The sequence below is a fragment of the Akebia trifoliata genome, chromosome 12 (assembly GCF_017979445.1).
Source record: "Akebia trifoliata isolate Shusen 1 chromosome 12, ASM1797944v1, whole genome shotgun sequence".
NCBI lineage: Eukaryota > Viridiplantae > Streptophyta > Magnoliopsida > Ranunculales > Lardizabalaceae > Akebia > Akebia trifoliata.
Window position 1 is genome coordinate 1,000,419 of NC_141386.1, and position 17,690 is coordinate 1,018,108.

At 38.0% G+C, this 17,690-nt stretch overlaps 1 protein-coding gene across 3 annotated transcripts; it reads right to left on the reverse strand.

The window, feature by feature from the left end:
* Nucleotides 1–1,675: 1,675 nt before the first annotated feature.
* Nucleotides 1,676–16,913, reverse strand: LOC147388476 (lycopene epsilon cyclase, chloroplastic-like). Of its 3 annotated transcripts, none has more exons than XM_086418320.1 (11): nt 16,432–16,912; nt 9,008–9,179; nt 8,779–8,914; nt 8,016–8,126; nt 7,841–7,943; nt 7,233–7,376; nt 7,037–7,144; nt 5,958–6,054; nt 5,744–5,875; nt 3,406–3,538; nt 1,676–2,081 (listed from the first exon to the last, which is right to left on the reverse strand). In XM_086418320.1, the coding sequence occupies exons 1-11, from the start codon at nt 16,726–16,728 to the stop codon at nt 1,916–1,918; spliced, it is 1,599 nt and encodes a 532-aa protein (XP_086274446.1). In that variant the 5' UTR covers nt 16,729–16,912; the 3' UTR covers nt 1,676–1,915. The 3 variants fall into 3 exon arrangements, 2 of the variants coding, with proteins under 2 accessions (XP_086274446.1, XP_086274447.1); XR_015170590.1 differs by having other exon boundaries at nt 1,947–2,081; nt 3,406–3,582; nt 16,432–16,913; XM_086418321.1 differs by having other exon boundaries at nt 1,947–2,081; nt 3,406–3,557; nt 16,432–16,913.
* Between the last annotated feature and the right edge of the window lie 777 nt (nt 16,914–17,690).

A 17,690-nucleotide genomic window follows, 5' to 3' on the forward strand; every position in this document is an offset into this window, starting at 1 on the left:
CCGATTGTTAATGGATCTGATCTGGATCTTAATACAGAGTTCCAATAAAAAACCCGATACGATAGGGGTCCGACCCAACACTTATCGGATCAGTCTCGGTCTCTTGGATCAGATCCTTATTGGATCGGTACCAAATCAACCCCAATCGGATGTGGGCCTGATCCACCGACAGCCCTACCAACTTCACTTCCTATTCAAATAGTTGTAGCAGGTTGGATTATTTATCGCAAAATTAAGTTTTTGATTAGCGAGAGTTTTGTTTTCATAGACTTAAATTTGATGTTACTTGGTTTGTTGGATCACTAGGTTTGAATTTGGGTTTGTGATTTATCACTCTTGAACAAACCGGATTTGTTAGAGGTAGTTCGTGGCAGATATTTAAGTCATTTATGTTAATCTCAGAGAAGAAAACTCGGGTCAAGGTGGCATATCATCAGCTTAAAAACAAAGAGGTATCTTTAATATTAACCAAACCTTGGGATTTCTAAAATAAGGGTTAACTCTAATATTGACCAAATCATGAGGGAATCTCTAAAATTCACCAAAATAAAGGGATTCGTTAGGTTCACTGGATTTTATGAATCCACAACGAATCGAAACTCGAACTGGTTCGGTTTGTACCAGTTTGTGGTTTGCTACTAGATTTGTGAACCAGTTAACATAGCTTATTTTTTCTCCATTATGTTCAGTCCCAAAAAACTTTTCTCCAACTCCACAGATATTACTTTTAGTAGTTCAAATGTGAGGACCAAAAATGCGCCAAGGCAGTGCAGTTACTGTGCCATTGTAGAAATCATGCTCACATTGGCATTATCAAACTATTAGTTGGATGGTGTATGCATAAAGGGTTGTGTTGGTTTGGATTGACCGAAACCAAGCTCTCAAAAGAATTATTGAGACCTATTAACAGAGGTTGTCGTGGACTGTGCAAATTCCAAAAGTTGTAACTTTGTCTGAAATCCTGAAAAATGGTTTGTCCAAAAACCATTGATTTCAAACTAAACTTTGTCTGAAATCCATTTTAGTGATATAGATCGAGCCTTCAAATCTATCAATTTCTCAATCAAATTCTCATCTTTTCTTCCATATATTTCCTAATATTTGAATCAAATTCCAACTAAGCTGTACTTGAACCCACGATCTTAAAGCTGCATTACAATACGTCAACCACGCAATGGATCCAAATGTGACCAACACCTTCACCCATAACTTGATACCCTAATAATACGTATGAAATACCTGCACCAATTAGACTACAGATTTGAATTGTCTATATCATGTGTTTAGCGCATATAATTCCTATTTCAGTTGCTTTTAACCAAGTTCCAGAATTCGTTTCCTCAAAACCAACAGAAAATCCTATATTTTTAACGTAACATGAATGACGAGGAGAAAAATAGGCCAAAACCCAATGTATTTGTTATGGAGAAGTGCAATTGAAAAGATGCCAACTTAGCAAGTTGTTAAGACATGTGGGAAGTGTTCCCACGTCTTGGGTTCAACTCTCTTAGAACCCAACTTCACGATTACCTTCCAAAAAAAATATGGTTATGGACAAAGAAGAACAGGAGTCTACGGCAGATAGGAAGTTATTAGCAAGTAAGGGGTTGACAGAAAACAAAATGATGATGAATAATCCAATTATAAAAATTAAGCTGGTTTTGAAGAAATACCGTGGCGTGAATTACAATGCTAGTGAGCTTTTTATTGGGTTCATATAAGAATTGTAAGGCTACTGTGCAATTGTAATTATGGAGGGAAATTACTCTACTATTTTGAGATTTAAGGATATACAGAGAAATGTAAGAAATACACAGACCTTCTAAGGGGTTCTTGGGTAGGTGGACTACTAAGTTTACTCTGAAATAAAACTCTAGGATTGGGACAATGGATGCTGAAATATGGGTTTTACAAACTACAATGTGAGATATGTTCTTACCATAGTTGCTCCAGAGGGATCAGAAAGTAGATGCTTCACAAGACACTTACGCATGCTGTTGGGTGCTAAAATAAACATATAAAAGGCAAACAATATGAGATCTGACGATGAAAGTGAAGAGCCGAGAAATCCCTGCCACATCCTGCAAGACAAACACGTCAATCCATCCATCATTCAACCCCATCTCCTCAAGTTCCAAAGCAAGCAAATAGCTTCTACTGGTATATTAATTCAGAAACTAAAAACATGGTTAAGATACGTATTTCCTCGCTTTCCCCCCACCCCCCACAAGGGCCTGATTTGACAAACCTGACGTCATAGTTGAAAATTACATAATTATATTCAAAGGCCAAAAATCAGGATTAGGGCAATCAAGCTGGTATGGGTGTGCAGTGAAAATGGAATTGATGGAAGAATCTTGAGATTTGTATGTCAAATCTTGGGACAGCATGAGTGTTTTATCTTGGGCTAGTAAATTGTTCATCCTCCCACAACACAGACAAAGTTACTAGCATTTTATGTGCCTGTTCCAATTTTGGGCCACATTTTACTGGTTCAACAAGAAAATTTCCCTTAATGCATATGCTCCTCTCATGCCTAATGCCCAGTACGATAACTGCAAACAGATAACACTTCAAAATACTATAAACAATGCCGAGGAAGTCCGTTCCAATCTTATGTTTACATGCCTCATGAGTATTGAACAACATGCACAAATGATGCTTTTCAGTAATGCACCCATTATGCTTAAAAATGCTATTGTGATGTTTATACTTTGATCATGAATCATGTGTAATTATTATTTGGTATATATTGTGTAGACACAGGTGTCCACAAGAATAAATCATCATCGTCGTCGAAACCTTATCCCAAAGATTTGCGATCCACTACCACAAGAATTAATAGGATTATTTTCTTTATAAAAAAAATTCAAGACAATATAAATTGTGCGTAGTGTCATATGCTGATGCTGAAAATTCATGATTATAGCATGTTAAATCATGTTATAGACTGCACAAGTGCATGAATTATAAACTGTTTTAAATTTTAATCATATAATCAGCATATTCTTTTGAGAACCATAGATTTATCAGTGGCACTTGGTTAACATAACAAGTATAAGTATTATGCCTGGCTTAGCAAAGCTCCTATTAATTATTTTTTAAAATTGTACCAGTTCAGTCACTAAAATCACTCAGAAATGATGATATTTTCAACTTCTTGAGGAACATTGACAATGATCTACATCAGTGTTCAGTTTAAATGGGAGTTTCCATTGGCAAAACATCCCTACCACAAGAATTATCATCCCTTCCGTACAACATCTTGCTATTTCGCAATAATTTTCGTTTCAATAGTAGTTGTCAAGTCATTTATGTTATGTAAACTTCTACAAAAAACATTATAGTAACTATTTGACTGAAAGCATCAATCAGGAAATATAAAAATAGGAAATTTGAGAGTACCACATAGGCAAACGGAAAAAAGTACGAAAGAATGTTCTGATGCCTTCAATATCCAGTTGTAAAATTAGCTCCAGTCCAAAGAGAAAGAATGCTCTTTGGCGCTTTCTCTCTTGTGGCCAAAGTGTGCTCCATGCTGACATATAACAGAAAATCTGATTGGTAAAATCCCAAATAAACCTTCACCATGTATACTCAACATAGAAAAAAATATTTGTTAGATATGTCTATATGTATATGCACAAATGCCCCATTCATTCGGTTAAAAATATGCTCCACATACACAAGTATTATATGTATCTGTTTAGCAAAAAACAAAGGTCCGTATGTATGTGTATCAGTGTATGAATATACATATGTAATGGTGGATCCGTGCATGTAAAATCGCGTGTCTAGACTTAAGTTAATGTTTCTAAAAATAGATTATTAAGCCAATGAAGGAAACCAAAAAGATCATCTTGTGTGAAAGCTTGATTGTGGTTAGAAGGTATAGTCACTGAAACTACACCTTTTTTATGAAGTTCGGCCACTTTCTTTTTAATTTGATTGGTGGGACTCTGAGAGATTACAAATGCACCATATAGGGGAGACTAAGCACACTTTTCAGCCCTATGGAAAGCTTCATTGTGTTTTAGGGTTTAGAGAAGGTAAAGAATCGATCATGTGCAAAGCCGGGGAAGTGGTGACGTGTTCCACTGATATACATTATTATTTAATCATGAAACTGAATTGAATTCAACATTTGATTGTTGTATATTGCTATTAGTATTTAGTCCATGGAACTGTATTGCATTGGTCATGATCCGATTTTAGTAATGTTGTTTGAACTCAGTTTAAACTAAACACATAAATTGTTTAACCCATTAATTGACTGGTTTTCAAAATAAAGAATAGCCACTAGACAAAGTGTTTTCTGGTTGATGTTTTCTAAAAGGAAATGTCTATATTCAATAAAGAATTTTTACTCGAAAAAAAAAAAAAAGGAAATGTATTTAGTGGATACCAAGTGGGAATCTCAAATTGTGTGGTCTAGCCCTAAATACAATATTTCTAAAATTTTGGATAAGCAAAAAAACATAATTGGTTTAAGAAAGGAACCAAACAAAATTTGCGTGAGGAAACTTGGTGTACTACAACAACAACAACAACAACAAAAAAAACAAAAGCACTTCAACTTTCTAATGAAGCCCTTTTCTATCCTTTTTGATGGGTTGGGATTTGAAAGAGATTATATATTCACCATATTGGAGGTAGAGGGAGGGAGGGAGGGAGGGAGGGAGGGGGGGGGGGGGGGGGGTCAAACTTTTCAGTTCTGGGGAGAACACCATTATGTTCGAGGTTGTTGAAAAGGTGATCCTCACCCTCTTGTATCATGTATCCTCTAATTCTGATCAGCTCCTTTCTACCTTATACTAGCGTGGGGATCATTTGGGTGGCGATTTAGGTCTGTTTAACATGTCAAGCCTGAGATCAAATTGGTAGAGGAGACGACTACAGGTACAAAAGAGTAAACTTTTAATTCTACGATGTTATTATGTGACAACCATCCAGTTTGAGCATGGACTATTCCACATAGTTGTTGGTTCACGCATGTGTTTTTAATTAAACTGTACACGTGACACATAAATGTTGGGCCCACCCCTTGGTGAACCCACTCACCAAAAATTAGCCTTAGCAGAGATTTTAGGCTATTAGATTGTTTTTCATCATGGCTCAAATTTAACGGATATAAATCTCTAATCAGGCTGATTTATGCTGTAGGGTCACCAAGGGGTACATCAAACATTCATGGGTCAGTGGGTTCAAAGTATTACCACTTGACACTAGATTGCATCTTGCAATGAGAAGCCTTCCTAAGCATGAGCTTTGCACTTAAATTGTCTAGACTCTGCATGTGTGGCGCACACACAGACAATGTCATGTACATAACTCAACTTAGAAAGGCTTTAGAAGAAAAGGTGGAGTTTCCAGCCCAAATCCATCGATGTATTTAATATTCTTACACATCTTTACAAACATTATTACCTTAAAAAATGGATTATCCTAAAGTAGAAACTTATTTATTCCACAAACATATACCACAAAATATGCACTTAGTCTAATGTTCTATAAATATCTATCGAATGTTTTTTTTATATGGTTCGCGATCATCTAACGACATTCTTCCAAAGATCATTTCTATTTGCAGTATTGTGACTTATGTTAGTATTTACCATTATATATGGAGCGTTAATGCTATGATCACTTAACTTACGATGAACAAATTTGTAAAGAAAGGACTGATACGTACATGTAACAAATATTGATATACCCTACAACACGACTTACATAATATACATACCTTGCATTGAGATATTGTCAGTATTCCTTTTATGAGTAACCATATTCTTGGGATGATTATCTTGCTTCAAAATCTTTGCAATTACAGAAGCATATCTCGGAGCCTCGGACAAAGACCGCACAACTGAATAGCCTGTTTCGTGAAGGCGGAAGAGATAAAGCACCCAATTTAAGTCAAACAATAAGAATAGTAAATAAGCTTACAGTTTTCTCACCTGTCGCTGGATGCACCATGCTAGCTGCAGCTCCAAATGCAAGGTTCTTTTGTTCTGTGTTTGGTAACGAACCCCCAACAGGTATATAAGACCACTCCTGTACAAAAGAAGAAACATTACTAAAGAAATCAGTTACGCGTCACAAACGCTAAATGTCACTACTAAAATGTCAAAAGTCCTCATAAAGGTCAAATTAATTTAGAGTAAAATAGGTGCCCCTCAATAAATTAAATGGTTTACATTTCATAGATTGATATCAATAACTCCAAAATGTGAGTTCTCAAAGATTAAAACATGAAAGCTTTTAGTAGTGAAAACTAGGCATGAACCATTAATAAGGATCACAGGTGACTAGAATCAAAGACTTTAATTTTTTTCTAGAAGTAATTGAAACAATTTCCATTAGGCATTTCAAGGGTGAAGCCTGAAACTGTTAACCAACCAACTGCTCCAAAAGACCGATCTGTTGGAGAGGGGGAGAGCTATGGATATAAGAGGGTCACAGGGCTTAGCTGGGGTATAACACACTAGAGAGTGGAGGAAACTATTCAACACTCCCCCTCACCCATAGGGGTGGAAAGAATCGAACCCACGACATATACGAACCTGGCGCTCTGATACCATGTTAACCAACCAACTACTCCAAAAGACTGATCTGTCAGAGTGGGTGAGAACTATGAGTATAAGAGGGTCATGGGGCTTAACTGGGGTATACACTCAACAGAGACAACCACCAAAAACTGTATAAAACCCTATTGAGAAGAGGATAAAACACTTTCCAATAATAGATTACTATCCAATTTCATTACAGTTATTTTGGCATATGCCTAACTTCTTTTATATTGCAGATATAATGTACCTCTCTAACTCTTGAACGATGCTATCTCCAAGAATACGTAAAATAGACATGCCAAGTGTTGATTTATCCTCCTAGTTTATATGAGATCATAATTTAGGTGAGCAGATAACCTCTTCATAAGCCTTCGATACTCTGATACAAGCATACGTACAATAGACATGCCAAGTGTTGATTTATCCTTCTAGTTTATATGAGATCATAGTTTAGGAGAGCAGATTACCTCCTCATAAACCTTCGATACTCTGATACCCATGGTCTCCAATCGTAACATCAACTTTTTCTTCAATAGATCGAAGGGCATGGGATCTCTAGAAGCCAAACAAGTTTCCTGCAATTAGATTCTCTATGCATTCAGGTACATAACTGAAAAAATAAAATATACATTAAAGCCAAAAAAGAAAATAAACCCAGCAAACCTCAAAGAAAACTCTTGTTGGTGACATGGGCATGACATAAAGAAATGTTGGATATTCGGGATCTGAGCATCGAGCTTTTGGTTTCATGTAATCTCTGTAGTCCATGAAAACCATTAGGCTGGGATCATATGGATTGTTTTCCACCTGAAAATATACAACAAATTGAATCCCAACAAACTTCCTTCAAACGTAAAATACTGTCACAGATAGTATGTAGCAAAAACCAAAAACATAAAGGAAAGAAAAAGACATGTTAATACTATAATATATTCGATAGAATATATTATTTCATATATGTACAAAGATAAATAGGTAAAGTTATTGCGTACCATACATCCATAACTAGTCAAAATAATTGCACACTCAACATTTAAGAATAGAGAAGAAATAGATTTCTAAAAATGATTGAAAGATGAATCTAACCCTAGCAGTATGGATTATTTTATAAGTGCTCATTCATGCTGGTGCCATAGTGCCACTATGGCTAAAATGTGTGAAAGTCCAGTCTTCACAGGGTTCAAAAGTTAGATGAGTCTGCCCAGTGCACCTCACAAAATAATGATAAAAAATAGCTAATTTATATCATAAATTAGGAAACGATATCATACCTCAACCTCCACACCGTAAGCTGTTTGGACAGAAATGCGAGGACCACCTACTTCATACTGCAGGAGTTTCCCCGAAGCTGCTCCAGATGCAACAGTAGCAAGCCTATAACATTACACATGATGTTAGCAACTATACTTATAGTTACTAGTTAAGTTTCAGTGTCTCCCATTGTACCTGCAAGGGATAAAGATCTCACTTTCACAAGCTACAAGACTATGACCGTCGGCTGCTTCAATAATCCTTTCGACTTTAGAATTAAGGTACGAAACACCTGACTCGAGACACCTAGAGGAGATCAATAGACATTATCTATCTATTTACCAGATTGAGAAAAGTCAATAAGTGGGTGGTGTGCATATAATAAGGTAAGAAATATAAAAGAATGTTGTGTGGAAGCTTAACAAGAGCAAAAAAATAAAGACAAAAAAATCATACAAAGAACACAAAATTTATGTGGTTCGGCAAATTGCCTACGTCCATGGAGGAGATAGAGAAAAATCCACTATCAACAATAAACATTATAAACTCTCCGACCTCTGCAACTCTCTCAGCCATAAGGAACCTTACAGAGCAAAAAAATAAAAAACCCTAGCCCATATATATATGGGGAACATTAACGTCCAAGACCTCATGGGGATATTAGCATTCTCCACCATAGTATAAAATAAAAAATACTGTCACAGATAGTATGTAGCAAAAACCAAAAAAATATATAAAAGACCAACATACCCCTATATTTTTCACTAAAAGTCAAATTGGATAGGGGAATTATTAGAAAACAAATGTGTTGGAGAATGGGGGCCCCAGTCAGGTAGCCCGATTCCACTCCACTTCAGGAAAGGTCCCCTTTTATACTGTTTTGGCTCTTGAAGTTCCAGCCCAATCAGAATACTAGACATCTCACAACAAAGAACAAAGGGAAGAATAGCCTTCTTACTTTCTCAAGAGCTCTTCGTGTAGCAAATGTCGACCAACTCGTCCGTAAGCCCGGCCAATCAGAACGGGATCATCATCATCAAGATATACAATGGTGTCCTGCCAAACATGCTCAATACATCGTTCAAGCCCAAGATCTGAAAGATAAAACAATTAGGTTTGACAAAAATAGTGAACCAAAAGAATGAAAATTTCACTTTATTAATTTCTAATAGGAATGGAACAAATACCTTTAAATTCATCCTCCCACACACCATAATTATTCGTAAAAGGGAGATCAGGACCGATAAGGCCAACTCTCAAGCCTAATTTAGCTGCTTCTGCAGCCAGTGACAGACCAGCAGGGCCACAACCAATTACAACCAAATCCAGTATACGTTCTCCAACAGATATTGGTGGCAACTGCATTATGGATCAGTAAAGAAGGTCTTTTCATGGCAAGAATATAAAGGCCGTTGAATATTAAAATAAACAAAAACCACAACCAATAATACCAAATCCAGTATAAATTCTCCAAGACAGATTTTGGTGACAACTGAAGTATGAATCAGTAAACAAGGATTTCATGAAGAGAATGCAGAGGCCCATTGAATTTTAAGACTGCCAAACACCATAAACTATAATACTGAAAAGAGTAAAATTTACTGATAGTGTTTACAATGGCTTAGACTACACCTACATAGGTTGGGCTATGGGTTAATTGCACCAATACTTGGGGGCAAACTAACCATTCAATATATGGGTCTTTCAGACCATTTTTGCAGCATAATAATTGATCCATCGAGTTTGCAGATGAATAGGAATTGTGTTTCTAACTTAGAAAATTTTACTTTTTAAATGTTCAAGATTTTTCAAAGTGATTCCATATAGCCGCATGGCCCTTCTCAAAATATCTTATAGAATCTAAAATAAAGAACCCATGAATCAATGAAGGGGGTTTAATGTTTTTGTTTTCGAATATTGCACCTTATAGGTATTTTTGGTGGAAGAAAGGCTAGTCGTAAGCATATTCTAATAACTTTTTTTTTTGTAGGTATATTCTAATAACTCTTATTCAAGTAAGGTGATTGACACAGTGATAAGGTTCCAAAAATAATTCACCGTTTATTTAATGGTTGAACAGGCATTTTATGTTTCTCAAACCACCTAAATTTTGTATCTACACTATCAAAAACTCCGGTGCAACCAATAATGTTCTTGCTTGGTTTACTACCATTGTATAGTGTAAAATAAATGAACTTAGAGCAAGTTTAGAAGGGAGGTTGATGCACCAAGAGTTGCAACTCCTCAATGCATTTGGATGCCGTACTCTCTCAACTAGTAGCTCTCTTGTCAATTGCAACTCTCACTTCTCTTTAGTTTTAACTACAAACCTCCCCACGAAGTCTCAACTCTCGTCTTTCTATTGTTAATACCTAATACCAATGTCAACGTTGGCTCCAACTCCTATTGCCAACTCTCTTTTTTTCGTTTGGATAGATATAAGTTTTCATAAAATGAGAAAGGGAAGAATGTCAAGATCCCTACCCACTACAACTACCACCAACTCCCAATAATTCAATTGTTGCATCCTCAACTCTCCATTCCACAACAAAGACGACGATTATGACAACAACAACAACAACAAAACCTTATTCCAACTATTTAGGTCAGCTAAACAAATCATGTTTTCATTCCACTTTCTCCAGAGCCAAGTCTTTTGTTATTGAGAGTGAGTTCATATATGTTTTGTTATTAAGGTACTCTTCACTTTTGATGCCTCCACTAACGTTCTTTTAGGTTTTCCTCTCACTCTTTTAGGACCTACAACTTGAATATTTCTTCTAATTGTGGTAGTAATCAGTCTTCCTTGAATGTGCTCAAACCATCTCAGCCAACTTTGCTTTAGTTTATTGCCTCTTGAAGGCTTGGAGCTACTTCTACATTTTCCAAAATGCATCCGTTTCTAATTTGATCTTTCTTAGTCCTTCCACTCATCCATCTCAACATCCTCATTTATGCTACACTCTACTCCATTCCAAACAGACCCTAAATTAATTTGAAAATCTTCCACATAACTCCACAATTATAGAAATAATTGGGAATCACTAGCACTAAAGTATTTATAAGGGAAAATCCCCAAAAACGTAGACACAATGAAAATCCCCAAAAATGGTAAATTACTATTTTCAAAATTAAAGTATTTTTGTTAAAGAGGAATTTTTTCTTCTTCTTATCCTATAAAGACTCAGGATCCAACACGGTGTCCATTGCTATAAAATAGGTTAGGTGTCTACGTGGTACGCATTAGTTGGTGTTTAAAACACCTTGGGCTCCTAATCAAGCCGTTCACACAGCCAATGTGTTTGAATTCCAGTAAAAATGTGCCACGTAGTCGTAGACACCTAACGTTGTTATAGGAACAGGGCACTGTTCTAGATCGCAACTCTTCTATAAAATTGATAAGCAAGATTAGCATTTTGTAATTAGTATGATATTGTAATTAGTTATAGGTAGTTATATTTAGCTTGTGGTCCTGCTCATCAGGATTCTTTTCTTTGTACAATCTCCACGTGTATACTCACTCTTCTATTAATACAAATCTTCCCAGCATCATTTATTGTGCTGGTGTTGGCAATACTTTCTTTACTTTATTGTCTCCCCTTTATGGTATCAGAGCAGACCAGGCATCCCCACCCCTGTACCCATGACAGACTCCCTAAATTTTGCTGCCAGTGTTACTGGCCCACCAACAGCCAATAACCTTACACCAGCACCACCACCTAGGGCTTCACAACCACCTGCTCCTCCTATTCTTGCTCAACAACAACCTGCCCCATTTCATCTTCCTTCTCCATCCTTAACACAACCTTTGTCCATCAAACTTGATGAGACGAACCTTCTCCTCTAGCGTAATCAGATTCTCAACATTGTTATTGCTCATAGACTTGAGGATTACCTTGAAGGCACTACTCCTATTCCTCCTCGTTTTCTCGATGCCCAAATGCTTCAACCCAATCCAGAGTTCATTAGTTGGGAGCGCCTCAATCGGCTAGTGATGAGTTGGATCTATTCCTCTCTAACACCTGCGATGATGGGTCGTATTGTTGAATACAACACAGCTTGTGATATTTGGCGCTCTCTGACCCAAATGTATCATTCTCCATCCATAGCCACTGTGATGGGCCTTAGCTCTCAGTTGCAAACCATCAAGAAAGACGGTTTGACTGTCACTGATTATGTTTCTCGTCTGAAATTTGTTTTTGACCATTACTCTGCCATTGGTGAACCATTGCCTTACAGGGACAAACTCATTCGTGTTTTGGAGGGCCTTGGAGCAGAATATGATTCATTCGTCACCTCTATTCAGAACAGACCTGATCGACCTCCCTTGGAGGAAGTTTTCAGCCTTCTCCATACTTTTGAGTACCGCCTGACTCAACGTTCAGCAGTTCAACAGCTTGCTTTTGCTCAAGCCAACCTCGCCACCCATCCTTCTCCGAAGAAAAATAAACCGTTCTACCCCTCCTCCAAACCACCACAAATGCCTCATCCATACTCACCCAAACAGCCCTATTACCCTTCCAATACTTTGGGCCTTCTTGGCAAACCTCCACCGGCACCACACTCGTGGTCACCACGTCCATCTGGAAATAGGCCCCAATGCCAAATATGTTTCAAACCGGGTCACTCAGCCCTTACTTGTTACCATAGAGCAAATCTCAATTACCAACCCCAACTTCCAAATCCTACACCTTGACCACCACCTGCCCAGCCTCCGAACCAGTTTGCCGCTATGCTTACTATCTCTTCGACTCCATCTCAACCTTCCTCAAGTGATTCCGGCTGGTATCTCGATTCAGGTGCAACCCATCACTTCTCCAATGAGTTTGGCCACTTTCAGGATGCTACTCTGTATCACGGTGGGGAGCAAGCTATGGTAGGTAATGGTAAGTATATGCGTATTAATCATATTGGTAATATTGTGCTTCCTTCTTTTCATCACCCTATTTCTCTTCAACACGTTCTACACACCGCTGAAATTTCCAAACAACTTATTAGTGTCACTAAATTGTGCTATGACAATAAAGCCTTTGTTGAGTTTTACCCCTCTTACTTTCTTGTGAAGGACCAGCTGTCGAAGAAACTCCTTCTCAAGGGTCAACTTGAGAATGGTCTATACAAAGTCCTTCCACCACACTCCTCATGTTCTGTGTCCGCTACATCTAGTTCATCTTCGCCTCCTCAAGCGCATCTTGTCCAGTCTTCAACAGCTCCTTCTCTTAGTTTATGGCACTCTCGCTTAGGCCATCCTTCTGTCAAAGTGGTTAAACGTCTTTTGAATCAATGTAACAAGCCATTTTCTGGCTCCTTTGAGTTTTGTGTTGCTTGTCAAATGGCCAAAAGCCATCAATTACCCTTTGACCTCTCTTGTACTTGAGCCTCGGCTCCTTTTGAATTAATACATTCTGATCTTTAGGGCCCTTCACCCATTACTACTGTTACTGGTGCTAAATATTTTTTGTTGTTTATTGATGATCATACAAGGTTCACTTGGTATTATCCACTCCAACTCAAATCTGATACTATGCCTTATTTTCTCAAACTTAAAGCTATGATCGAAACACAGTTTGAGGCCAAAATTAAAACTCTCCAAACCGATTGGGGTGGTGAATTTCGATCTCTTAGACCATTTCTTGAATCCTTGGGCATTCATCATAGACTTTCTTGCCCCCATACTCCCCAACAAAATGGGAGAGTTGAAAGAAAAAATCGTGATGTCATTGAGAAGGGAATTGCACTCCTTACTCACTCTTATGTCCCTCTCTCCTTTTGGCCTTATGCCTTTCAACAAGCAGTATATTTAATTAATAGACTCCCCACCCCAGTCTTACATGATCACTCTCCCTTTGAAACTCTCTATCATCGCCTACCCAACTTAAACTCTATACATCTCTTTGGCAGTGCATGCTATCCATTTCTTCGACCCTATAACCAACACAAACTTCAATACAGGTCTGCCACTTGTGTTTACCTTGGTTATAGCCCATATCATAAGGGCTATTTTTGCCTTTTACCTGCTACGGGTCGTGTATATGTCTCTCGCCATGTTATTTTTGATGAATCTTCCTTTCCATTTCAATCTCTATCCTTTCATTCGTCTTCCACCTCTTCTCCTTCTCATGCCTCTCCATCATTTGAATTCATTCCTTCTTCCTTTTCTCCATCTCCTTCTTCGTGTTCTCAAGTTTCCCCGCCTATGACAACTTCCGCTCCCAACTCTATTCCTCCCTCTCCTTGTCCTTCCTCCTCTCCCACTTCTTCTTCCTCTCCTTCTCCTATTTCTCACTCTCTACCTCACCCTCCTACAGACTCTAATGCTCACAATATTGCACAATCTAATTCAATACCCATTGTACCTACTGTTATTTTACCAGGTATTGCTCTTCATCGTCCACCTGCAGCATCAAATATTCATCCTATGCAAACCCGTGCCAAATGCGGTATCTATCAACCAAAAGTCTTACTTGCTTCTACTGGTCCTGATTTGACTGAGCCCACCAGCTATAAGCAAGCCGCCTGTGTTCCTCATTGGCAACAAGCCATGGAGCTTGAGTACCAAGCACTTATGAAAAATCAGACCTGGACTTTAGTTCCCAAACCTCATGATCACAAGATTGTTGGCTGCCGTTGGGTTTATAAGGTAAAACTGAAGCAAGATGGAACGGTTGAGCGCTATAAAACACATTTGGTGGCCAAAGGCTACCACCAAACACACGGCCTTGATTATTTTGAAACATTCAGCCCCGTTGTCAAACCGACTACCATTCGTGTGGTGTTAAGCTTGGCTGTCCATTTTGGCTGGCCATTGAGGCAATTAGATGTCCATGACGCCTTTCTTAATGGCGATCTGTCTGAAGTCGTGTTTATGGAACAACCACCAGGCTTTGTTTCTTCTACTGCTCCATCTCATGTGTGTCGGTTGTCCAAAGCCCTTTATGGCCTTAAACAGAGTCCTCGGGCCTGGTATACTAAGCTAAGTAATTGTCTATTGCAGTGGGGTTTTAGCACTTCTAAAATTGATACATCTCTTTTTATACGTATTGATTCGGATGCTATTATTTTGATTTTGGTATATGTGGATGACATTGTTCTCACTGGGAGTTCTCTGCCTTTGCTACATGCTTTGATTGCTCAACTTAATGTTCAGTTTGCTTTGAAGGATCTTGGTTCCTTATCATACTTCTTGGGCATTGAACTTGTTCGCTCCTCCACTGGTTTACATCTCAGTCAACAAAAATATGTTCGTGATTTACTTCACCGTGCCTCCATGCCTGAGTGTAAATCCATTGATACTCCTATGTCGTCTTCCACTTCTTTGTCTATGGATGATGGTGAAGCCTTACCGGACCCCAGTGTGTATCGTAGTATTGTTGGAGCTCTTCAATACACCACCATCACATGACCAGATATTTGCTTTGCTGTTAACAAGGTCTGCCAATTCATACACTACCCGACCACCGCCCATTGGCAAGCTGTGAAGCGCATCCTTCGTTATCTCAAAAGCACCATTTCACATGGCATCCTATACAGCCCTTCGTCCTCCTTGACACTTCATTGTTATTCCGATGCGGACTGGGCTAGTTCTCCGGACGATCGCAAGAGCACAAGTGGTTATTGTTGTTTTCTTGGCAACAATCTCATCTCTTGGTCATCATCTAAGCAACGCGTAGTGTCCCGTTCCAGTGCTGAGTCCGAATATCGGGGGATTTCTAATGCAGCAGCTGAGTTGATGTGGCTTGAAACTCTTCTTTCTGAAATGCAACTCATGCTGTCTATTACTCCTGTGCTCTATTGTGACAACATCTCTGCAACTCATATGGCAGCAAACCACGCACAAAGCATATTGAACTGGACTATCATTTTGTTCGTGATCGTGTCACTCAACGACTCCTCACCCTCAAGTTCACACCCTCTCATGATCAGCTCGCCGACATCATGACGAAACCTCTACCTACTCAGCGTTTTGTTCGCTTGCGTACCAAACTGACAGTCTTTCACCGTCCTGTCCGTTTGCGGGGGGATGATAAGCAAGATTAGCATTTTGTAATTAGTATGATATTGTAATTAGTTATAGGTAGTTATATTTAGCTTGTGGTCCTGCTCATCATGATTCTTTTCTTTGTACAATCTCCACGTGTATACTCACTCTTCTATTAATACAAATCTTCCCAGCATCATTTATTGTGCTGGTGTTGGCAATACTTTCTTTACTTTATTGTCTCTCCTTTAAAAATAGTAACTACCTTCCCCGTTTTAATTTCAGTAAAACAATTAAAAAAGTTATGTTTTATAAAATAATGAATTTTTTCCCCACTTTAACAAAAATATTTTAATTCTGAAAACAGTAAATAATCGATTTCAGAATTAAAATTCGTTCTGATAAATTTTCAATTTCATGTTTTGGTAAATCACCCAAATGATAATTTATATTTTGGAATTCCGTGACAAATTCAGTTACATTCCAATTCTTAATTTTATCTATTTTTGCATACCAAGAACAACAAACACTAATAAATTACCAATTTAATTCCCAAAAAAAAAAAAAAAAATCCAATTGAAACAACAAGAACAAAAATCATTTTATATTTAAAAAAAAAAACACAAAATTTACCTTATCGGCGATCTTGGCTTGCTTCTCCATGGTCTTGGTCTGCTGCATTTGAACAAACAAAAGCTCAGAACCACCAGATTTAATGTAATCCTCCTCGTCAACTAAACCTTCTTTAACCACTACGCAACTATCGCTCCCACTACTAGCTTTCGCATTCAGAGTCGATCGACACCAAGAACGATTGCGATGGAGTCGAACCGAATGTTTCGAACTCAATCTCAATGTTCGAGATTTCCAATCAGGATAAGTAGATACCGCCATTGCTGCAACATTTCGAGCTCCAAAACACTCCATCATTAGTTCTTCTTCTCTTATCTCTGTTTCACATTACTGTACTTTGGAAATATTGAGAGATAAAGTGGTAAGTAAATGCTGCACGTGTAAGCGTGTGAACACCATGAACGCGCGTGTGTTCCTGTGTGAAGAGATAGGGAAGAGAGCGTGTTTGTTTATGTGTGTGTGTGTGAGGAGATAGGAAGGAAGAGGAGTGCTGTGTCATATAGTCTGTGTGAAGTGTTCAAAATGGCTGTTATCCATCTTTCTCCACGTGGCGATATATGATTGGCAGAACTGTTGAAAAGAAACTCTTCTAGATAGATATTCAATTTAGCATTTTTCCAAAAAAAATGCTAAATTGACTTTCTAAAACACTGTGCTTACGTGTTGGTGTGCAAAGAGCCATATATGCTTTTCCTCAAGATACGTATTTCTATTATTGAGGAAAGTTGGTGGTTCTCTGTTGACCAAGTCAGTGTAGTACGGCTACTTTTTTAAGATGACGTCATGCATCAAACAGACGGTTGAGAGAAAAAATGAAGATTTCATAGAGATCTTTTTGGTACACTTGTTCGTTGCCAAGCTTAAAACGTCGTCAACCAAAGTTTGAGATTTGTACTATATTTTTTCTAATTTCAACGTCCAACTAACGGTTGAGATGAGAGGACAGCGTCATATTTTCTCGAGATTAGTGATATCAAGAGAATTATTGAAAAATATCTTTCGCCCGTACGTACTTATTTTTTGGAGTGAAGTTTGACTTTGAAGCATCCAGGAACTTCAAAAGTTTGGATAAAATGCTCTTCATTATAAGACACGTGGCTTTATGTATTTATTTCATGCCCTACTTTGAAGTTAATATTTGAGATACCTCCTTGAAAAGTGGAAACGCCTCATGTAATCTAAGGAGAGGGTTCTACCGACAAGAGATGAACTTCTTTCTAAATATCCCTAAGTTTGGGGTGTAACTTGAAAATTCAAAT